Raw genomic sequence first — 24,935 nt, 5'->3', positions numbered from 1 at the left:
TCAGCCAGTGATAGTGGTCCAATAATGAAAAAGACTGATGCTACATGTTTGGTGTATCTCACATTTAAATAAAATGAAAACATATAATTAATTATGGACTAGTGGTATAGTAATCATTAAGTTAATACAAAATATAGTATATCCATTGTGGAGAGCATGTATTACCAGGCAAGGGCATTGTTGTAACTGGTGGTGAAGTCATGTTGACTGATGATGAGGTTGGGTTGACTGGTGATGTAATATTGACTGGTGGTGATGTCATGTTTACTGATGGTGAAGTTGGGTTGACTGATGGTGAAGTAATGTTGACTGATGGTGAGGTTGGGTTGACTGGTGATGTAATGTTGACTGATGATGAGGTTGGGTTGACTGGTGATGTAATATTGACTGGTGGTGATGTCATGTTTACTGATGGTGAAGTTGGGTTGACTGATGGTGAAGTAATGTTGACTGATGGTGAGGTTGGGTTGACTGATGGTGAAGTAATGTTGACTGATGGTGAGATGGGGTTGGCTGGTGATGTCATGTTGACTGGTTGTGATGTCATGTTGGGAAGTGGTGATGTCATGTTGACTGGTGATGAGGTGGGGTTGACTGGTGATGTCATGTTGACTGGTGGTGAAGTAATGTTGAGAAGTGGTGATGTCATGTTGACTAGTGATGAGGTCGGGTTGACTGGTGATGTCATGTTGAATGGTGGTAAAGTAAAGTTGCCTGATGGTGAGATTGGGTTGACTGGTGATGTAAGGTTGACTGGTGGTGATGTCATGCTGACAGATGGTGAAGTTGGGTTAACTGGTGATGTAATATTGACTGGTGGTGATGTCAAGTTTACTGATGATGAGGTCGGGTTGACTAGTGATGTCATGTTGAATGGTGGTAAAGTAAAGTTGCCTGATGGTGAAGTAATGTTGACTGGTGCTGTCATGTTGATTTGTGATGAGGTAGGATTGACTGGTGTTGAAGTAATGTTGACTGTTGATGCCATATTGACTGGTGGTGAAGTAATATTGGGAAGTGGTGATGTCAAGTTGACTTCTATTGAGGTGGGGTTTACTGGCGAGGTCATATTACCTGGGGCTGAAGTAATGTCAACTGCTGGTGATGAAGTCATGTTGACTGGTGATGAGGTGGGGTTGACTGGTGATGTCATGTTGACTGCTGGTGAAGTAATGTTTGGAAGTGTTGATGTCATGTTGACTGGTGATGAGGTGGGATTGAATGGTGATGAGGTGAAGTTTTCTGGAAGTGAGGTGATGTTGTGTGGTGGTGGTGATGTCATGTTGACTGGTGATGAGGTGGGGTTGACTGGTGATGTCATGTTGACTGGTGGTGAAGTTGGGTTAACTGGGGATGTAATGTTGACTGGTGATGAGGTTGGGTTGACTGGTGATGTAATATTGGCTGGTGTTGATGTCATGTTAACTGATGGTGAAGTTGGGTTGACTGATGGTGAAGTAATGTTGACTGATGGTGAGGTTGGTTTGACTGGTGATGTAAGGTTGATTGGTGGTGATGTCATGCTAACAGATGGTGAAGTTGGGTTGACTGATGGTGAAGTTGGGTTGACTGATGGTGAGGTTGGTTTGACTGGTGATGTAATATTGACTGGTGGTGATGTTGGGTTGACTGGTGATGTAATGTTGACTGATGGTGAAGTAATGTTGGCTGGTGTTGATGTCATGTTTATTGATGGTGAAGTTGGGTTGACTGGTGGTGAAGTAATGTTGACTGTTGGTGATGTTGGGTTGACTGGTGATGTAAGGTTGACTGGCGATGTCATGTTTACTGATGGTGAAGTTGGGTTGACTGATGGTGAAGTAATGTTGACTGATGGTGAGGTTGGGTTGACTGGTGATGTCATGTTTACTGATGGTGAGGTTGGGTTGAATGGTGATGTAATGTTGACTGGTGGGGATGTCATGTTGACTGGTGATGATGTCATGTTGACTGGTGATGATGTCCGGTTGACTGGTGGTGATGTTGGGTTGACTGGTGATGATGTTGGGTTGACTGGTGATGAAGTCATGTTGACTGGAGGTGAGGTGATGTTGACAAGTGGTGTTGAAGGGGCAACTGTGGTTGGGGCTGGAGTTGCAGCCAAAACAACTACAAATACAAATACAAATGTTCAAATACGTTATTGTGTGGTTTTGATAAACATATTCTTGTCACAAGATAGTCAGTATGTCCTCCCAATAATCAAACTTGACAGTTGGAAGATACAGCAAGTCTTACCTGCTGCAGAAATAGAAGATGTGTTGACACTGAGAGAAAAATTGGAGCTGGAAGAGGCAGTCACCAAAGTTCCAGCTGCAGAAGTGGTATTTGGTAATGTATTCCCTTCATTGAATATCAGTTCAGCATCTACCTCAACGGATCCTTGACTGTAACACAAATATTTTGAAAAGTCATTTTTGATTCCTTATTGTCCTATTGTATATGTTAGCAAACAAGTAGAACAGCCATTTTACAAATGTAATGGCAAGCAATTGTTTTATACCTGAAGCTGTTGATGACAGTACGATTGAAGCTGGATCCATATTGTTCTGAATAGACCATGTCGAGCTGTGAATGAATTTGGTTGAAAAACATTCAAACATTTAAGAATAAAGATGAAATAAGAAAATAATCATTTGAAATTAGTGTTTTTTAATAAATGTTCTTGAGTAGCAAAGGATAGTGTAAGACGCAAAAACAGAAGAAATATATCATATGAACTTACCGCTGTGGTCACTTTGTTCTTTAGTTCAAGGAACGCTGGTGAAGATTTGTTTGCAAGTTGAGGAGTAAAAGTTTCTTTCAACTTAAATCCCAACTTGATTTTTGGCTCTGTTGTGGTAGGTGTTGAGGTTGTAGTTGTAGTTAGAGAGCTAGTAGTTGTGATGCTTGGTGGTGCTGATGTTCCAGTGACAGGCGGAGTGCTTGCATTACCTTGAAATAAGGAAATATTTATTGGAAATAAATATAACATTACACCAAAAAAGGTTGCTTTACTATATATACATTTCAGCCAGTGATAGTGGTCCAATAATGAAAAAGACTGATGCTACATGTTTGGTGTATCTCACATTTAAATAAAATGAAAACATATAATTAATTATGGACTAGTGGTATAGTAATCATTAAGTTAATACAAAATATAGTATATCCATTGTGGAGAGCATGTATTACCAGGCAAGGGCATTGTTGTAACTGGTGGTGAAGTCATGTTGACTGATGATGAGGTTGGGTTGACTGGTGATGTAATATTGACTGGTGGTGATGTCATGTTTACTGATGGTGAAGTTGGGTTGACTGATGGTGAAGTAATGTTGACTGATGGTGAGGTTGGGTTGACTGGTGATGTAATGTTGACTGATGATGAGGTTGGGTTGACTGGTGATGTAATATTGACTGGTGGTGATGTCATGTTTACTGATGGTGAAGTTGGGTTGACTGATGGTGAAGTAATGTTGACTGATGGTGAGGTTGGGTTGACTGATGGTGAAGTAATGTTGACTGATGGTGAGATGGGGTTGGCTGGTGATGTCATGTTGACTGGTTGTGATGTCATGTTGGGAAGTGGTGATGTCATGTTGACTGGTGATGAGGTGGGGTTGACTGGTGATGTCATGTTGACTGGTGGTGAAGTAATGTTGAGAAGTGGTGATGTCATGTTGACTAGTGATGAGGTCGGGTTGACTGGTGATGTCATGTTGAATGGTGGTAAAGTAAAGTTGCCTGATGGTGAAGTTGGGTTAACTGGTGATGTAATATTGACTGGTGGTGATGTCAAGTTTACTGATGATGAGGTCGGGTTGACTAGTGATGTCATGTTGAATGGTGGTAAAGTAAAGTTGCCTGATGGTGAAGTAATGTTGACTGGTGCTGTCATGTTGATTTGTGATGAGGTAGGATTGACTGGTGTTGAAGTAATGTTGACTGTTGATGCCATATTGACTGGTGGTGAAGTAATATTGGGAAGTGGTGATGTCAAGTTGACTTCTATTGAGGTGGGGTTTACTGGCGAGGTCATATTACCTGGGGCTGAAGTAATGTCAACTGCTGGTGATGAAGTCATGTTGACTGGTGATGAGGTGGGGTTGACTGGTGATGTCATGTTGACTGCTGGTGAAGTAATGTTTGGAAGTGTTGATGTCATGTTGACTGGTGATGAGGTGGGATTGAATGGTGATGAGGTGAAGTTTGCTGGAAGTGAGGTGATGTTGTGTGGTGGTGGTGATGTCATGTTGACTGGTGATGAGGTGGGGTTGACTGGTGATGTCATGTTGACTGGTTGATGAGGTTGGGTTGACTGGTGATGTAATATTGGCTGGTGTTGATGTCATGTTAACTGGTGGTGAAGTTGGGTTGACTGATGGTGAAGTAATGTTGACTGATGGTGAGGTTGGTTTGACTGGTGATGTAAGGTTGATTGGTGGTGATGTCATGCTAACAGATGGTGAAGTTGGGTTGACTGATGGTGAAGTTGGGTTGACTGATGGTGAGGTTGGTTTGACTGGTGATGTAATATTGACTGGTGGTGATGTTGGGTTGACTGGTGATGTAATGTTGACTGATGGTGAAGTAATGTTGGCTGGTGTTGATGTCATGTTTACTGATGGTGAAGTTGGGTTGACTGGTGGTGAAGTAATGTTGACTGTTGGTGATGTTGGGTTGACTGGTGATGTAAGGTTGACTGGCGATGTCATGTTTACTGATGGTGAAGTTGGGTTGACTGATGGTGAAGTAATGTTGACTGATGGTGAGGTTGGGTTGACTGGTGATGTCATGTTTACTGATGGTGAGGTTGGGTTGAATGGTGATGTAATGTTGACTGGTGGGGATGTCATGTTGACTGGTGATGATGTCATGTTGACTGGTGATGATGTCCGGTTGACTGGTGGTGATGTTGGGTTGACTGGTGGTGATGTTGGGTTGACTGGTGATGAAGTCATGTTGACTGGAGGTGAGGTGATGTTGACAAGTGGTGTTGAAGGGGCAACTGTGGTTGGGGCTGGAGTTGCAGCCAAAACAACTACAAATACAAATGTTCAAATACGTTATTGTGTGGTTTTGATAAACATATTCTTGTCACAAGATAGTCAGTATGTCCTCCCAATAATCAAACTTGACAGTTGGAAGATACAGCAAGTCTTACCTGCTGCAGAAATAGAAGATGTGTTGACACTGAGAGAAAAATTGGAGCTGGAAGAGGCAGTCACCAAAGTTCCAGCTGCAGAAGTGGTATTTGGTAATGTATTCCCTTCATTGAATATCAGTTCAGCATCTACCTCAACGGATCCTTGACTGTAACACAAATATTTTGAAAAGTCATTTTTGATTCCTTATTGTCCTATTGTATATGTTAGCAAACAAGTAGAACAGCCATTTTACAAATGTAATGGCAAGCAATTGTTTTATACCTGAAGCTGTTGATGACAGTACGATTGAAGCTGGATCCATATTGTTCTGAATAGACCATGTCGAGCTGTGAATGAATTTGGTTGAAAAACATTCAAACATTTAAGAATAAAGATGAAATAAGAAAATAATCATTTGAAATTAGTGTTTTTTAATAAATGTTCTTGAGTAGCAAAGGATAGTGTAAGACGCAAAAACAGAAGAAATATATCATATGAACTTACCGCTGTGGTCACTTTGTTCTTTAGTTCAAGGAACGCTGGTGAAGATTTGTTTGCAAGTTGAGGAGTAAAAGTTTCTTTCAACTTAAATCCCAACTTAATTTTTGGCTCTGTTGTGGTAGGTGTTGAGGTTGTAGTTGTAGTTAGAGAGCTAGTAGTTGTGATGCTTGGTGGTGCTGATGTTCCAGTGACAGGCGGAGTGCTTGCATTACCTTGAAATAAGGAAATATTTATTGGAAATAAATATAACATTACACCAAAAAAGGTTGCTTTACTATATATACATTTCAGCCAGTGATAGTGGTCCAATAATGAAAAAGACTGATGCTACATGTTTGGTGTATCTCACATTTAAATAAAATGAAAACATATAATTAATTATGGACTAGTGGTATAGTAATCATTAAGTTAATACAAAATATAGTATATCCATTGTGGAGAGCATGTATTACCAGGCAAGGGCATTGTTGTAACTGGTGGTGAAGTCATGTTGACTGATGGTGAGGTTGGGTTGATTGGTGATGTAATGTTTACTGATGGTGAGGTTGGGTTGAATGGTGATGTAATATTGACTGGTGGTGATGTCATGTTTACTGATGGTGAAGTTGGGTTGACTGATGGTGAAGTAATGTTGACTGATGGTGAGGTTCGTTTGACTGGTGATGTAATATTGACTGGTGGTGATGTTGGGTTGACGGGTGATGTAATGTTGACTGATGGTGAAGTAATGTTGGCTGGTGTTGATGTCATGTTTACTGATGGTGAAGTTGGGTTGACTGGTGGTGAAGTAATGTTGACTGTTGGTGATGTTGGGTTGACTGGTGATGTAAGGTTGACTGGTGATGTCATGTTTACTGATGGTGAAGTTGGGTTGACTGATGGTGAAGTAATGTTGACTGATGGTGAGGTTGGGTTGACTTGTGATGTCATGTTTACTGATGGTGAGGTTGGGTTGAATGGTGATGTAATGTTGACTGGTGGGGATGTCATGTTGACTGGTGATGAGGTTGGGTTGACTGGTGATGTAATATTGACTGATGGTGAAGTTGGGTTGAATGGTGATGTAATGTTGACTGGTGGGGATGTCATGTTGACTGGTGATGATGTCCGGTTGACTGGTGGTGAAGTTGGGTTGACTGGTGGTGATGTTGGGTTGACTGGTGATGAAGTCATGTTGACTGGAGGTGAGGTGATGTTGACAAGTGGTGTTGAAGGGGCAACTGTGGTTGGGGCTGGAGTTGCAGCCAAAACAACTACAAATACAAATACAAATGTTCAAATACGTTATTGTGTGGTTTTGATAAACATATTCTTGTCACAAGATAGTCAGTATGTCCTCCCAATAATCAAACTTGACAGTTGGAAGATACAGCAAGTCTTACCTGCTGCAGAAATAGAAGATGTGTTGACACTGAGAGAAAAATTGGAGCTGGAAGAGGCAGTCACCAAAGTTCCAGCTGCAGAAGTGGTATTTGGTAATGTATTCCCTTCATTGAATATCAGTTCAGCATCTACCTCAACGGATCCTTGACTGTAACACACATATTTTGAAAAGTCATTTTTGATTCCTTATTGTCCTATTGTATATGTTAGCAAACAAGTAGAACAGCCATTTTACAAATGTAATGGCAAGCAATTGTGTTATACCTGAAGCTGTTGATGACAGTACGATTGAAGCTGGATCCATATTGTTCTGAATAGACCATGTCGAGCTGTGAATGAATTTGGTTGAAAAACATTCAAACATTTAAGAATAAAGATGAAATAAGAAAATAATCATTTGAAATTAGTGTTTTTTAATAAATGTTCTTGAGTAGCAAAGGATAGTGTAAGACGCAAAAACAGAAGAAATATATAATATGAACTTACCGCTGTGGTCACTTTGTTCTTTAGTTCAAGGAACGCTGGTGAAGATTTGTTTGCAAGTTGAGGAGTAAAAGTTTCTTTCAACTTAAATCCCAACTTGATTTTTGGCTCTGTTGTGGTAGGTGTTGAGGTTGTAGTTGTAGTTGGAGAGCTAGTAGTTGTGATGCTTGGTGGTGCTGATGTTCCAGTGACAGGCGGAGTGCTTAGATTACCTTGAAATAAGGAAATATTTATTGGAAATAAATATAACATTACACCAAAAAAGGTTGCTTTACTATATATTACATTACATTACATTACATTGCATTTAGCTGACGCTTTTATCCAAAGCGACTTACAATAAGTACATTCGACCAGGAAGACACAACCTTGAAGAAAACAGAATCATATAAGTACATCAGGTTTCATAGAGCCAAACATTTCAAGTGCTACTCCATTGGCTTTAGGTAAGCCAGTCCTTTATTAGTATAAAAGTGCTTCGTTAATAGTTCTAACGCTCGAAGTGGAGTCGAAAGAGATGTATACATATATACATTTCAGCCAGTGATAGTGGTCCAATAATGAAAAAGACTGATTCTACATCTTTGGTGTAGCTCACATTTAAATAAAATGAAAACATATAATTAATTATGGACTAGTGGTATAATAATCATTAAGTTAATACAAAATATAGTATATCCATGGTGGAGAGCATGTATTACCAGGCAAGCGCATTGTTGTAACTGGTGGTGAAGTCATGTTGACTGATGATGAGGTTGGGTTGACTGGTGATGTAATATTGACTGGTGGTGATGTCATGCTGACAGATGGTGAAGTTGGGTTGACTGATGGTGAAGTAATGTTGACTGATGGTGAGGTTGGGTTGACTGGTGATGTAAGGTTGACTGGTGGTGATGTCATGCTGACAGATGGTGAAGTTGGGTTAACTGGGGATGTAATGTTGACTGGTGATGAGGTTGGGTTGACTGGTGATGTAATATTGGATGGTGTTGATGTCATGTTAACTGATGGTGAAGTTGGGTTGACTGATGGTGAAGTAATGTTGACTGATGGTGAGGTTGGTTTGACTGGTGATGTAAGGTTGACTGGTGGTGATGTCATGCTAACAGATGGTGAAGTTGGTTTGACTGATGGTGAAGTAATGTTGACTGATGGTGAGGTTGGTTTGACTGGTGATGTAATATTGACTGGTGGTGATGTTGGGTTGACTGGTGATGTAATATTGACTGATGGTGAAGTAATGTTGGCTGGTGTTGATGTCATGTTTACTGATGGTGAACTTGGGTTGACTGGTGGTGAAGTAATGTTGACTGTTGGTGATGTTGGGTTGACTGGTGATGTAAGGTTGACTGGTGATGTCATGTTGACTGATGGTGAAGTAATGTTGACTGATGGTGAGGTTGGGTTGACTGGTGATGTCATGTTTACTGATGGTGAGGTTGGGTTGAATGGTGATGTAATGTTGACTGGTGGTGATGTCATGCTGACAGATGGTGAAGTTGGGTTAACTGGGGATGTAATGTTGACTGGTGGGGATGTCATGTTGACTGGTGATGATGTCATGTTGACTGGCGATGATGTCCGGTTGACTGGTGTTGATGTCATCTTTACTGATGGTGATGTTGGGTTGACTGGTGATGTAATGTTGACTGGTGGGGATGTCATGTTGACTGGTGATGATGTCCAGTTGACTGGTGGTGATGTTGGGTTGACTGGTGATGAAGTCATGTTGACTGGAGGTGAGGTGATGTTGACAAGTGGTGTTGAAGGGGCAACTGTGGTTGGGGCTGGAGTTGCAGCCAAAACAACTACAAATACAAATGTTCAAATACGTTATTGTGTGGTTTTGATAAACATATTCTTGTCACAAGATAGTCAGTATGTCCTCCCAATAATCAAACTTGACAGTTGGAAGATACAGCAAGTCTTACCTGCTGCAGAAATAGAAGATGTGTTGACACTGAGAGAAAAATTGGAGCTGGAAGAGGCAGTCACCAAAGTTCCAGCTGCAGAAGTGGTATTTGGTAATGTATTCCCTTCATTGAATATCAGTTCAGCATCTACCTCAACGGATCCTTGACTGTAACACAAATATTTTTGAAAAGTCATTTTTGATTCCTTATTGTCCTATTGTATATGTTAGCAAACAAGTAGAACAGCCATTTTACAAATGTAATGGCAAGCAATTGTTTTATACCTGAAGCTGTTGATGACAGTACGATTGAAGCTGGATCCATATTGTTCTGAATAGACCATGTCGAGCTGTGAATGAATTTGGTTGAAAAACATTCAAACATTTAAGAATAAAGATGAAATAAGAAAATAATCATTTGAAATTAGTGTTTTTTAATAAATGTTCTTGAGTAGCAAAGGATAGTGTAAGACGCAAAAACAGAAGAAATATATCATATGAACTTACCGCTGTGGTCACTTTGTTCTTTAGTTCAAGGAACGCTGGTGAAGATTTGTTTGCAAGTTGAGGAGTAAAAGTTTCTTTCAACTTAAATCCCAACTTGATTTTTGGCTCTGTTGTGGTAGGTGTTGAGGTTGTAGTTGTAGTTGGAGAGCTAGTAGTTGTGATGCTTGGTGGTGCTGATGTTCCAGTGACAGGCGGAGTGCTTGCATTACCTTGAAATAAGGAAATATTTATTGGAAATAAATATAACATTACACCAAAAAAGGTTGCTTTACTATATATTACATTACATTACATTACATTGCATTTAGCTGACGCTTTTATCCAAAGCGACTTACAATAAGTACATTCGACCAGGAAGACACAACCTTGAAGAAAACAGAATCATATAAGTACATCAGGTTTCATAGAGCCAAACATTTCAAGTGCTACTCCATTGGCTTTAGGTAAGCCAGTCCTTTATTAGTATAAAAGTGCTTCGTTAATAGTTCTAACGCTCGAAGTGGAGTCGAAAGAGATGTATACATATATACATTTCAGCCAGTGATAGTGGTCCAATAATGAAAAAGACTGATGCTACATCTTTGGTGTAGCTCACATTTAAATAAAATGAAAACATATAATTAATTATGGACTAGTGGTATAATAATCATTAAGTTAATACAAAATATAGTATATCCATGGTGGAGAGCATGTATTACCAGGCAAGGGCATTGTTGTAACTGGTGGTGAAGTCATGTTGACTGATGATGAGGTTGGGTTGACTGGTGATGTAATATTGACTGGTGGTGATGTCATGCTGACAGATGGTGAAGTTGGGTTGACTGATGGTGAAGTAATGTTGACTGATGGTGAGGTTGGGTTGACTGGTGATGTAAGGTTGACTGGTGGTGATGTCATGCTGACAGATGGTGAAGTTGGGTTAACTGGGGATGTAATGTTGACTGGTGATGAGGTTGGGTTGACTGGTGATGTAATATTGGATGGTGTTGATGTCATGTTAACTGATGGTGAAGTTGGGTTGACTGATGGTGAAGTAATGTTGACTGATGGTGAGGTTGGTTTGACTGGTGATGTAAGGTTGACTGGTGGTGATGTCATGCTAACAGATGGTGAAGTTGGTTTGACTGATGGTGAAGTAATGTTGACTGATGGTGAGGTTGGTTTGACTGGTGATGTAATATTGACTGGTGGTGATGTTGGGTTGACTGGTGTGATAGTAGGTTGAACTGGTGGATGTCATGTTGGGTCTGACTGGTGAATTGGAAGTCGACTGATGGTGATGTAGATGTTGACTGATGGGGAGGGTTTGGGTCGACTAGGTGAATGTAATGTTGACTGATGGTGATGTTAGGGTTGAATGGTGATGTAATGTTGACTGATGGTGAGGTTTGGGTTGAATGGTGATGAATGTTGACTGGTGGGATGTCATGTTGACTGGTGATGATGTCCGGTTGACTGTTGGTGAGTTGGGTTGACTGGGGTGATTGAAAGTCAATGTTGACTGGAGGTGAGGTGATGTTGACAGTGGTGTTGAAGGGGCAACTGTGGTTGGGGGCTGGAGTTTGCAGCCAAAACAACTACAAATACAAATACAAATGTTCAAATACGTTATTGTGTGGTTTTGATAAACATATTCTTGTCAACAAGATAGTCAGTCTGTCCTCCCAATAATCAAACTTGACAGTTGGAAGATACAGCAAGTCTTACCTGCTGCAGAAATAGAACATGTGTTGACACTGAGAGAAAAATTGGAGCTGGAGAGGCAGTCACCAAAGTTCCAGCTGCAGAAGTGGTATTTGGTAATGTATTCCCTTCATTGAATATCAGTTCAGCATCTACCTCAACGGATCCTTGACTGTAACACAAATATTTTTGAAAAGTCATTTTTGATTCCTTATTGTCCTATTGTATATGTTAGCAAACAAGTAGAACAGCCATTTTACAAATGTAATGGCAAGCAATTGTTTTATACCTGAAGCTGTTGATGACAGTACGATTGAAGCTGGATCCATATTGTTCTGAATAGACCATGTCGAGCTGTGAATGAATTTGGTTGAAAAACATTCAAACATTTAAGAATAAAGATGAAATAAGAAAATAATCATTTGAAATTAGTGTTTTTTAATAAATGTTCTTGAGTAGCAAAGGATAGTGTAAGACGCAAAAACAGAAGAAATATATAATATGAACTTACCGCTGTGGTCACTTTGTTCTTTAGTTCAAGGAACGCTGGTGAAGATTTGTTTGCAAGTTGAGGAGTAAAAGTTTCTTTCAACTTAAATCCCAACTTGATTTTTGGCTCTGTTGTGGTAGGTGTTGAGGTTGTAGTTGTAGTTGGAGAGCTAGTAGTTGTGATGCTTGGTGGTGCTGATGTTCCAGTGACAGGCGGAGTGCTTGCATTACCTTGAAATAAGGAAATATTTATTGGAAATAAATATAACATTACACCAAAAAAGGTTGCTTTACTATATATTACATTACATTACATTACATTGCATTTAGCTGACGCTTTTATCCAAAGCGACTTACAATAAGTACATTCGACCAGGAAGACACAACCTTGAAGAAAACAGAATCATATAAGTACATCAGGTTTCATAGAGCCAAACATTTCAAGTGCTACTCCATTGGCTTTAGGTAAGCCAGTCCTTTATTAGTATAAAAGTGCTTCGTTAATAGTTCTAACGCTCGAAGTGGAGTCGAAAGAGATGTATACATATATACATTTCAGCCAGTGATAGTGGTCCAATAATGAAAAAGACTGATGCTACATCTTTGGTGTAGCTCACATTTAAATAAAATGAAAACATATAATTAATTATGGACTAGTGGTATAATAATCATTAAGTTAATACAAAATATAGTATATCCATGGTGGAGAGCATGTATTACCAGGCAAGGGCATTGTTGTAACTGGTGGTGAAGTCATGTTGACTGATGATGAGGTTGGGTTGACTGGTGATGTAATATTGACTGGTGGTGATGTCATGCTGACAGATGGTGAAGTTGGGTTGACTGATGGTGAAGTAATGTTGACTGATGGTGAGGTTGGGTTGACTGGTGATGTAAGGTTGACTGGTGGTGATGTCATGCTGACAGATGGTGAAGTTGGGTTAACTGGGGATGTAATGTTGACTGGTGATGAGGTTGGGTTGACTGGTGATGTAATATTGGATGGTGTTGATGTCATGTTAACTGATGGTGAAGTTGGGTTGACTGATGGTGAAGTAATGTTGACTGATGGTGAGGTTGGGTTGACTGGTGATGTAATATTGGATGGTGTTGATGTCATGTTAACTGATGGTGAAGTTGGTTTGACTGATGGTGAAGTAATGTTGACTGATGGTGAGGTTGGTTTGACTGGTGATGTAATATTGACTGATGGTGAAGTAATGTTGGCTGGTGTTGATGTCATGTTTTCTGATGGTGAAGTTGGGTTGACTGGTGGTGAAGTAATGTTGACTGTTGGTGATGTTGGGTTGACTGGTGATGTAAGGTTGACTGGTGATGTCATGTTGACTGATGGTGAAGTAATGTTGACTGATGGTGAGGTTGGGTTGACTGGTGATGTCATGTTTACTGATGGTGAGGTTGGGTTGAATGGTGATGTAATGTTGACTGGTGGGGATGTCATGTTGACTGGTGATGATGTCATGTTGACTGGTGATGATGTCCGGTTGACTGGTGTTGATGTCATCTTTACTGATGGTGATGTTGGGTTGACTGGTGATGTAATGTTGACTGGTGGGGATGTCATGTTGACTGGTGATGATGTCCAGTTGACTGGTGGTGATGTTGGGTTGACTGGTGATGAAGTCATGTTGACTGGAGGTGAGGTGATGTTGACAAGTGGTGTTGAAGGGGCAACTGTGGTTGGGGCTGGAGTTGCAGCCAAAACAACTACAAATACAAATACAAATGTTCAAATACGTTATTGTGTGGTTTTGATAAACATATTCTTGTCACAAGATAGTCAGTATGTCCTCCCAATAATCAAACTTGACAGTTGGAAGATACAGCAAGTCTTACCTGCTGCAGAAATAGAAGATGTGTTGACACTGAGAGAAAAATTGGAGCTGGAAGAGGCAGTCACCAAAGTTCCAGCTGCAGAAGTGGTATTTGGTAATGTATTCCCTTCATTGAATATCAGTTCAGCATCTACCTCAACGGATCCTTGACTGTAACACAAATATTTTTGAAAAGTCATTTTTGATTCCTTATTGTCCTATTGTATATGTTAGCAAACAAGTAGAACAGCCATTTTACAAATGTAATGGCAAGCAATTGTTTTATACCTGAAGCTGTTGATGACAGTACGATTGAAGCTGGATCCATATTGTTCTGAATAGACCATGTCGAGCTGTGAATGAATTTGGTTAAAAAACATTCAAACATTTAAGAATAAAGATGAAATAAGAAAAGAATCATTTGAAATTAGTGTTTTTTAATAAATGTTCTTGAGTAGCAAAGGATAGTGTAAGACGCAAAAACAGAAGAAATATATAATATGAACTTACCGCTGTGGTCACTTTGTTCTTTAGTTCAAGGAACGCTGGTGAAGATTTGTTTGCAAGTTGAGGAGTAAAAGTTTCTTTCAACTTAAATCCCAACTTGATTTTTGGCTCTGTTGTGGTAGGTGTTGAGGTTGTAGTTGTAGTTGGAGAGCTAGTAGTTGTGATGCTTGGTGGTGCTGATGTTCCAGTGACAGGCGGAGTGCTTGCATTACCTTGAAATAAGGAAATATTTATTGGAAATAAATATAACATTACACCATAAAAGGTTGCTTTACTATATATACATTTCAGCCAGTGATAGTGGTCCAATAATGAAAAAGACTGATGCTACATGTTTGGTGTATCTCACATTTAAATAAAATGAAAACATATAATTAATTATGGACTAGTGGTATAATAATCATTAAGTTAATACAAAATATAGTATATCCATTGTGGAGAGCATGTATTACCAGGCAAGGGCATTGTTGTAACTGGTGGTGAAGTCATGTTGACTGATGATGAGGTTGGGGTTGAACTGGTGATGTAAGGTTGACTGGTGTTGATGTCATGCTGACAGATGGTGAAGTTGGGTGAACTGGGGATGTAATGTTGACTGGTGATGAGGTTGGGTTGACTGGTGATGTAATATTGGATGGTGTTGATGTCATGTTAACTGATGGTGAAGTTGGGTTGACTGATGGTGAAGTAATGTTGACTGATGGTGAGGTTGGGTTGACTGGTGATGTAAGGTTGACTGGTGGTGATGTCATGCTGACAGATGGTGAAGTTGGGTTAACTGGGGATGTAATGTTGACTGGTGATGAGGTTGGGTTGACTGGTGATGTAATATTGGATGGTGTTGATGTCATGTTAACTGATGGTGAAGTTGGGTTGACTGATGGTGAAGTAATGTTGACTGATGGTGAGGTTGGTTTGACTGGTGATGTAATATTGACTGGTGGTGATGTTGGGTTGACTGGTGATCTAATGTTGACTGATGGTGAAGTAATGTTGGCTGGTGTTGATGTCATGTTTACTGATGGTGAAGTTGGGTTGACTGGTGGTGAAGTAATGTTGACTGTTGGTGATGTTGGGTTGACTGGTGATGTAAGGTTGACTGGTGATGTCATGTTTACTGATGGTGAAGTTGGGTTGACTGATGGTGAAGTAATGTTGACTGATGGTGAGGTTGGGTTGACTGGTGATGTCATGTTTACTGATGGTGAGGTTGGGTTGAATGGTGATGTAATGTTGACTGGTGGGGATGTCATGTTGACTGGTGATGATGTCATGTTGACTGGTGATGATGTCCGGTTGACTGGTGGTGATGTTGGGTTGACTGGTGGTGAGGTGATGTTGACAAGTGGTGTTGAAGGGGCAACTGTGGTTGGGGCTGGAGTTGCAGCCAAAACAACTACAAATACAAATACAAATGTTCAAATACGTTATTGTGTGGTTTTGATAAACATATTCTTGTCACAAGATAGTCAGTATGTCCTCCCAATAATCAAACTTGACGGTTGGAAGATACAGCAAGTCTTACCTGCTGCAGAAATAGAACATGTGTTGACACTGAGAGAAAAATTGGAGCTGGAAGAGGCAGTCACCAAAGTTCCAGCTGCAGAAGTGGTATTTGGTAATGTATTCCCTTCATTGAATATCAGTTCAGCATCTACCTCAACGGATCCTTGACTGTAACACAAATATTTTGAAAAGTCATTTTTGATTCCTTATTGTCCTATTGTATATGTTAGCAAACAAGTAGAACAGCCATTTTACAAATGTAATGGCAAGCAATTGTTTTATACCTGAAGCTGTTGATGACAGTACGATTGAAGCTGGATCCATATTGTTCTGAATAGACCATGTCGAGCTGTGAATGAATTTGGTTGAAAAACATTCAAACATTTAAGAATAAAGATGATATAAGAAAATAATCATTTGAAATTAGTGTTTTTTAATAAATGTTCTTGAGTAGCAAAGGATAGTGTAAGACGCAAAAACAGAAGAAATATATAATATGAACTTACCGCTGTGGTCACTTTGTTCTTTAGTTCAAGGAACGCTGGTGAAGATTTGTTTGCAAGTTGAGGAGTAAAAGTTTCTTTCAACTTAAATCCCAACTTGATTTTTGGCTCTGTTGTGGTAGGTGTTGAGGTTGTAGTTGTAGTTGGAGAGCTAGTAGTTGTGATGCTTGGTGGTGCTGATGTTCCAGTGACAGGCGGAGTGCTTGCATTACCTTGAAATAAGGAAATATTTATTGGAAATAAATATAACATTACACCAAAAAAGGTTGCTTTACTATATATACATTTCAGCCAGTGATAGTGGTCCAATAATGAAAAAGACTGATGCTACATGTTTGGTGTATCTCACATTTAAATAAAATGAAAACATATAATTAATTATGGACTAGTGGTATAATAATCATTAAGTTAATACAAAATATAGTATATCCATTGTGGAGAGCATGTATTACCAGGCAAGGGCATTGTTGTAACTGGTGGTGAAGTCATGTTGACTGATGATGAGGTTGGGTTGACTGGTGATGTAATATTGACTGGTGGTGATGTCATCTTTACTGATGGTGAAGTTGGGTTGACTGATGGTGAGGTTGGGTTGACTGGTGATGTAAGGTTGACTGGTGGTGATGTCATGCTGACAGATGGTGAAGTTGGGTTAACTGGGGATGTAATGTTGACTGGTGATGAGGTTGGGTTGACTGATGATGTAATATTGGCTGGTGTTGATGTCATGTTAACTGATGGTGAAGTTGGGTTGACTGATGGTGAAGTAATGTTGACTGATGGTGAGGTTGGTTTGACTGGTGATGTAAGGTTGACTGGTGGTGATGTCATGCTAACAGATGGTGAAGTTGGGTTGACTGATGGTGAAGTAATGTTGACTGATGGTGAGGTTGGTTTGACTGGTGATGTAATATTGACTGGTGGTGATGTTGGGTTGACTGGTGAAGTAATGTTGGCTGATGTTGATGTCATGTTTACTGATGGTGAAGTTGGGTTGACTGATGGTGAAGTAATGTTGACTGATGGTGAGGTTGGGTTGACTGGTGATGTAATGTTGACTGGTGGGGATGTCATGTTGACTGGTGATGATGTCATGTTGACTGGTGATGATGTCCGGTTGACTGGTGGTGATGTTGGGTTGACTGGTGATGAAGTCATGTTGACTGGAGGTGAGGTGATGTTGACAAGTGGTGTTGAAGGGGCAACTGTGGTTGGGGCTGGAGTTGCAGCCAAAACAACTACAAATACAAATACAAATGTTCAAATACGTTATTGTGTGGTTTTGATAAACATATTCTTGTCACAAGATAGTCAGTATGTCCTCCCAATAATCAAACTTGACAGTTGGAAGATACAGCAAGTCTTACCTGCTGCAGAAATAGAAGATGTGTTGACACTGAGAGAAAAATTGGAGCTGGAAGAGGCAGTCACCAAAGTTCCAGCTGCAGAAGTGGTATTTGGTAATGTATTCCCTTCATTGAATATCAGTTCAGCATCTACCTCAACGGATCCTTGACTGTAACACAAATATTTTGAAAAGTCATTTTTGATTCCTTATTGTCCTATTGTATATGTTAGCAAACAAGTAGAACAGCCATTTTACAAATGTAATAGCAAGCAATTGTTTTATACCTGAAGCTGTTGATGACAGTACGATTGAAGCTGGATCCATATTGTTCTGAATAGACCATGTCGAGCTGTGAATGAATTTGGTTGAAAAACATTCAAACATTTAAGAATAAAGATGAAATAAGAAAAGAATCATTTGAAATGAGTGTTTTTTAATAAATGTTCTTGAGTAGCAAAGGATAGTGTAAGACGCAAAAACAGAAGAAATATATAATATGAACTTACCGCTGTGGTCACTTTGTTCTTTAGTTCAAGGAACGCTGGTGAAGATTTGTTTGCAAGTTGAGGAGTAAAAGTTTCTTTCAACTTAAATCCCAACTTGATTTTTGGCTCTGTTGTGGTAGGTGTTGAGGTTGTAGTTGTAGTTGGAGAGCTAACAGTTGTGATGCTAGGTGGTGCTGATGTTCCAGTGACAGGCGGAGTGCTTGCATTACCTTGAAATAAGGAAATATTTATTGGAAATAAATATAACATTACACCAAAAAAGGTTGCTTTACTATATATACATTTCAGCCAGTGATAGTGGTCCAATAAAGAAAAAGACTGATGCTACATGTTTGGTGTATCTCACATTTAAATAAAAATGAAAACATATAATTAATTATGGACTAGTGGTATAATAATCATTAAGTTAATACAAAATATAGTATATCCATTGTGGAGAGCATGTATTACCAGGCAAGGGCATTGTTGTAACTGGTGGTGAAGTCATGTTGACTGATGATGAGGTTGGGTTGACTGGTGATGTAATATTGACTGGTGGTGATGTCATCTTTACTGATGGTGAAGTTGGGTTGACTGATGGTGAAGTAATGTTGACTGATGGGGAGGTTGGGTTGACTGGTGATGTAAGGTTGGCTGGTGGTGATGTCATGCTAACAGATGGTGAAGTTGGGTTGACTGATGGTGAAGTAATGTTGACTGATGGTGAGGTTGGTTTGACTGGTGATGTAATATTGACTGGTGGTGATGTTGGGTTGACTGGTGATGTAATGTTGACTGATGGTGAAGTAATGTTGGCTGATGTTGATGTCATGTTTACTGATGGTGAAGTTGGGTTGACTGGTGGTGAAGTAATGTTGACTGTTGGTGATGTTGGGTTGACTGGTGATGTAAGGTTGACTGGTGATGTCATGTTTACTGATGGTGAAGTTGGGTTGACTGATGGTGAAGTAATGTTGACTGATGGTGAGGTTGGGTTGACTGGTGATGTCATGTTTACTGATGGTGAGGTTGGGTTGAATGGTGATGTCATGTTGACTGGTGGGGATGTCATGTTGACTGGTGGGGATATCATGTTGACTGGTGATGATGTCATGTTGACTGGTGGTGAAGTCATGTTGACTGATGATGAGGTTGGGTTAACTGGTGATGTAATATTGACTGGTGGTGATGTCATGTTTACTGATGGTGAAGTTGGGTTGACTGATGGTGAAGTAATGTTGACTGATGGGGAGGTTGGGTTGACTGGTGATGTAAGGTTGGCTGGTGGTGATGTCATGCTAACAGATGGTGAAGTTGGGTTGACTGATGGTGAAGTAATGTTGACTGATGGTGAGGTTGGTTTGACTGGTGATGTAATATTGACTGGTGGTGATGTTGGGTTGACTGGTGATGTAATGTTGACTGATGGTGAAGTAATGTTGGCTGATGTTGATGTCATGTTTACTGATGGTGAAGTTGGGTTGACTGGTGGTGAAGTAATGTTGACTGTTGGTGATGTTGGGTTGACTGGTGATGTAAGGTTGACTGGTGATGTCATGTTTACTGATGGTGAAGTTGGGTTGACTGATGGTGAAGTAATGTTGACTGATGGTGAGGTTGGGTTGACTGGTGATGTCATGTTTACTGATGGTGAGGTTGGGTTGAATGGTGATGTCATGTTGACTGGTGGGGATGTCATGTTGACTGGTGGGGATATCATGTTGACTGGTGATGATGTCATGTTGACTGGTGGTGAAGTCATGTTGACTGATGATGAGGTTGGGTTGACTGGTGATGTAATATTGACTGGTGGTGATGTCATGTTTACTGATGGTGAAGTTGGGTTGACTGATGGTGAAGTAATGTTGACTGATGGTGAGGTTGGGTTGACTGGTGATGTCATGTTAACTGATGGTGAGGTTGGGTTGAATGGTGATGTCATGTTGACTGATGATGAGGTTGGGTTGACTGGTGATGTAATATTGACTGGTGGTGATGTCATGTTTACTGATGGTGAAGTTGGGTTGACTGGTGATGTACTATTGACTGGTGGTGATGTCATGTTAACTGATGGTGAGGTTGGGTTGAATGGTGATGTCATGTTGACTGATGATGAGGTTGGGTTGACTGGTGATGTAATATTGACTGGTGGTGAAGTAATGTTGACTGATTGTGAGATGGGGTTGGCTGGTGATGTCATGTTGACTGGTTGTGATGTCATGTTGGGAAGTGGTGATGTCATGTTGACTGGTGATGAGGTGGGGTTGACTGGTGATGTCATGTTGAATGGTGGTAAAGTAAAGTTGCCTGATGGTGAGATTGGGTTGACTGGTGATGTCATGTTGACTGGTGGTGATGTCATACTGACAGATGGTGAAGTTGGGTTAACTGGTGATGTACTATTGACTGGTGGTGATGTCAAGTTTACTGATGATGAGGTCGGGTTGACTGGTGATGTCATGTTGAATGGTGGTAAAGTAAAGTTGCCTGATGGTGAAGTAATGTTGACTGGTGCTGTCATGTTGATTTGTGATGAGGTGGGATTGACTGGTGTTGAAGTAATGTTGACTGTTGATGCCATATTGACTGGTGGTGAAGTAATATTGGGAAGTGGTGATGTCAAGTTGACTTCTATTGAGGTGGGGTTTACTGGCGAGGTCATATTACCTGGGGCTGAAGTAATGTCAACTGCTGGTGATAAAGTCATGTTGACTGGTGATGAGGTGGGGTTGACTGGTGATGTCATGTTGACTGCTGGTGAAGTAATGTTTGGAAGTGTTGATGTCATGTTGACTGGTGATGAGGTGAAGTTTGCTGGAAGTGAGGTGATGTTGTGTGGTGGTGGTGATGTCATGTTGACTGGTGATGAGGTGGGGTTGACTGGTGATGTCATGTTGACTGGTGGTAAAGTAAAGTTTCCTGATGGTGAAGTAATGTTGACTGGTGCTGTCATGTTGATTTGTGATGAGGTGGGATTGACTGGTGTTGAAGTAATGTTGACTGTTGATGCCATATTGACTGGTGGTGAAGTAATGTTGGGAAGAGGTGATGTCAAATTGACTTCTATTGAGGTGGGGTTTACTGGTGAGGTCATATTACCTGGTGTTGAAGTAATGTTGACTGGTGGTGAAGAAGTCATGTTGACTGGTTTTGAGGTTGGGTTGACTGTTGAGGTCATGTTGAAGTGTGTGGAAGTCATATTTAGTGGTGGTGACGTCATGTTGACAGTTGGAGAGGTTGGATTGACTGTTGGGGAAGTCATGTTGACTGGTAGTGACGTCACATTGATTGGTGGTGAAGTCATGTTGATTGGCGAAGTGGCATTCACTGTAAGGTAAGGTGAAGGTAAGGTTGTATGAAATACAATTAAATGGCACTGTTATTTGTGTTTGAGGGACAAGTTGCTTTACCTGGAGACATTGTGGTGATTGGTGGATTTGAGGTTCCATTGCCTGGTGTGGATGTTAGGTTGACCGGTAATGTGGTTGAGTCAACTGCAAAAGAAAATGTTCATGAGAAAAATTCAAGTAACACATGATAATAAATTGTTCAATTGTTGTAGAAGTCCAGTCCTGCTTTTTTATTCCTCCAAAGGTAGCTTTAGGGTTGATCCCTGGTTGATCCTTATAAATCACTGATACAATCAAATGTACAAGGAATAAAAAACCTTTATTCGGCAGATCAACCTAAATATTTTATTAGAAGTCATATAACATGTTTAATAATCAAAGCCTATGGCTAAGTTATTAACTCAATATTTTACACTTGATGATTGGTCAATAAGGATACCTGCCATACCAGCACATATTGTGTGCTCATTCATTGCTGTTGTCTTAAAAGAATGTACAGAAGTATCATAATGTTACCTGTTGTTGCACTAGTGGTTGAGGCCGACGTTGTTCTCACCTCTTCTGTAAAGAAAATGTCACAATGATCCAACTTAATTCCGTCCGAAGTAATATTACATTTAAATTAAATTAAATTGTCCCTTAATCTTCCCCCACTTCCCTCCCCTCTTTCTCTCTTTCTCTCTTTCTCACACACACAAACACACATACATTCAAATAAATACCTGCACATAAGAGAAGGAATATAAGAAGAATCATCTTCTCTTTTTCCCGTTCCTGTGAAATAAAAGAGAAATATATATATATTTTAATATGCAAAATGTGTCCTTCTAATTTACACTGTTAATTGTCAAAACAGCTCCACAATTAATCCTACCATCACATGTTTCATGCTTAAAGACGGGTTATTCAACTGAATGACCAGTTTGAGGTTATAGTTTAAGGTATTTGTAATATGTTGTTGCTCCCATTTATATCTATTAGGATGCAACATTTAAGAAACACCACTATATTTAACTAAATGCAATTCAACAGAAACGTAAAAGTATATCCTTAAAAATCACTTTCATTAAGAGCTTATTAATGATTTGTATGAAAATGTTTGTAAAACATCTATAAAAATAGATGGAAAATACACCAATTATTAACAATTTACACATTTCTAGCTATCTATCTTGATAATGGTTCTTTACAAGTAATTTATTAGCCATTTTCGGGTCAATTATGTTACAAATTGTTACAAATTTGATCCATCTATCTATGTTATTATTTTAGATGTTTAATACAAATGTTGTTCTCAAGGTTTACAAATCCTTTGGGAATAATAATTCACAGATATTTAATCTTGTACATAAGTAATTAGTACAGAAATTCCCTCTTTAAAAAGCTAATTATAGTATTTATAATAAACATTATTCATTATCATTTAATTGTTATGTAAATATGATTCACTATTAGCTATCTTCGTTAAATACGTTATGTTAAATGATATATACATTATTTATGTATTAATGATAGTTATGACAAGGTCGTATCCCTTATAAACTACCATTGAATCACATGATGCATAGCAACTTAAAAGTAACAATAAAAGTGCTTTTGACTATGGTTTATACCCTTGTCCTAGCACCTGCCAGGCTATTCAAGTTTCTGTAATGGTGTATGTGTATGCTCTGCCAACAAGACTACTGAATAATTTTTTTTAAATATGTATTTTATCAAACATATAATGGCCTAGTTAAATTATCTTATCCAAATTTGATTGTGATCTGGACTCTGATTCTTACACCAAAGGGCTTTAACATTTTATTAAAATCTTATATTGAACATTCATATTTAATAGAAAAACAATTGTATCAACATTTCAGCCCAGGATTCATTAGTGTCTGTGATAAACCTTATTTATTCGAATATCAGAATACATACTTTACTATGTTGTCCAATTAGGAACCATTTGGTTATTTTCCATCATAAATAGTGATTTATATTTGTTAAATAAAAGCAACAACGGTTAAATTAATTGAAATTCCTACTCAACAAACGTGTTTATAGCATGGCCCAACCCTGACAAGCCAAGCATTGCAATCCATTATGTTAATTATATTGTTCAATTATTATTTAACCTTTCCAGCCTTCAGAATAACATGCATTACACGTATTAATGCTTTGTTTGTCAGGATTTTTTTTGTTATTAAAAATAATGAAAATGAAAGGTGTTTCTTAGCAAATACCTAAATAGTAAGAGTCAATAGAAATGTGCAATTTAAAAGCAGTACACATATTAAAGGAAAAGTGTAGATTGTGAATTAAAGTTAGAAATCACTTGATGCATTTCCGAGCCCAAATGGAAGTTATTCATTCAAAACAGTTTAATTCTAATTCAAAAAAACTTGTACAGAAAAACCACCAATTAAAATGTTTTACCTAGGCATTTATTATGAACTCATCATTATACCAAATTGCATACTATGTGGTTTAGCGACAGTCTATTTTAAAATAAAGTGTTAACAGATATTGGTCATGGTTAATTTCTTTAAAGGTTGAAATGTATAAAACATGAAGGTGAATATTCTTACCTCGTTGGAGTTCCAAGTCCAATTGTGCAGCAATATTGTTAAATTTGCAGCAGTTCAATCAATGGTAGAAACTGACACAAAGAAGGCACAACACACCTTGAAGATGTGAAGATGGAAGTGAACACTTGTCAGTGAGTCAGGGCTTTTTGAGACCAGACATTCTTCTTTTTTTATTTCTCAGGAATTACAACAACATCATTGTACAAAACAAACTCTTCATTAATCCCTTGTCAATGTTGTTTGAAGAGATGCATTCTTTCATCACTTGACAAAAGAGATCCGCTCAACTAACTTCATGCTAGAGACAGTCTGAGATAATCTGTTAAAACAATCTCACATTTTTCGAAGCAGACACTTACAGTATCAGAATCAGAATACCTTTATTAGTCCCACAGAGGGGACATTTGCAGCGTTACAGCAGGAAAGAGCCACAGACAGCTTACCCAGCAACCCAGTCTCATGGCATTTCGTGTTCACCAACACAACATTTAATCTATTGATTCGATTTTCCACTTTTTTTCGTGTTGCACAGCACGATTTTAAAGGCAATGTATTTACTGGTTATGTGTTTCGTGCCTGCAGCACGTCTTTTCCTCCGGTCGGGTTTGATTGATTGATTGAAAAGTCTATTAACAGCTTGTACATTGGGTACAGTACAGTACAGCTCAAAACATACAATTGTTAAGGGGATGCAGACCAGAGAAAAACTTTCGTCTTGTTTACATCAGGGTCCCCCATTTCCAA

General features: G+C 39.2%; 1 protein-coding gene across 4 annotated transcripts in view; it reads right to left on the bottom strand.

Moving 5' to 3' along the window:
* The window catches only part of LOC117543417 (mucin-2-like), a 35,198-nt gene extending 10,818 nt beyond the window's left edge, over window positions 1-24,380 (bottom strand). For 2 of the 4 annotated variants that reach the window (XM_034211706.1, XM_034211703.1), the window contains exons 1-10: window positions 24,192-24,380; window positions 22,341-22,392; window positions 22,135-22,179; window positions 21,679-21,762; window positions 20,550-21,595; window positions 3,175-3,616; window positions 2,726-2,934; window positions 2,504-2,568; window positions 2,239-2,387; window positions 166-2,109 (exon numbers count right to left, since the gene is read on the bottom strand). In XM_034211706.1, coding sequence (XP_034067597.1) covers window positions 166-2,109; window positions 2,239-2,387; window positions 2,504-2,568; window positions 2,726-2,934; window positions 3,175-3,616; window positions 20,550-21,595; window positions 21,679-21,762; window positions 22,135-22,179; window positions 22,341-22,374 — 4,018 coding nt within the window. In that variant the 5' untranslated portion in view covers window positions 22,375-22,392; window positions 24,192-24,380. The remainder of the gene's footprint in view (window positions 1-165; window positions 2,110-2,238; window positions 2,388-2,503; window positions 2,569-2,725; window positions 2,935-3,174; window positions 3,617-20,549; window positions 21,596-21,678; window positions 21,763-22,134; window positions 22,180-22,340; window positions 22,393-24,191) is intronic. The other 2 variants (XM_034211704.1, XM_034211705.1) reach the window with 2 other exon arrangements.
* Between the last annotated feature and the right edge of the window lie 555 nt (window positions 24,381-24,935).

Source organism: Gymnodraco acuticeps, unplaced genomic scaffold (assembly GCF_902827175.1).
Source record: "Gymnodraco acuticeps unplaced genomic scaffold, fGymAcu1.1, whole genome shotgun sequence".
In the NCBI taxonomy this organism is placed as follows: domain Eukaryota; kingdom Metazoa; phylum Chordata; class Actinopteri; order Perciformes; family Bathydraconidae; genus Gymnodraco; species Gymnodraco acuticeps.
This window is presented reverse-complemented; position numbering and strand designations above follow the sequence as displayed.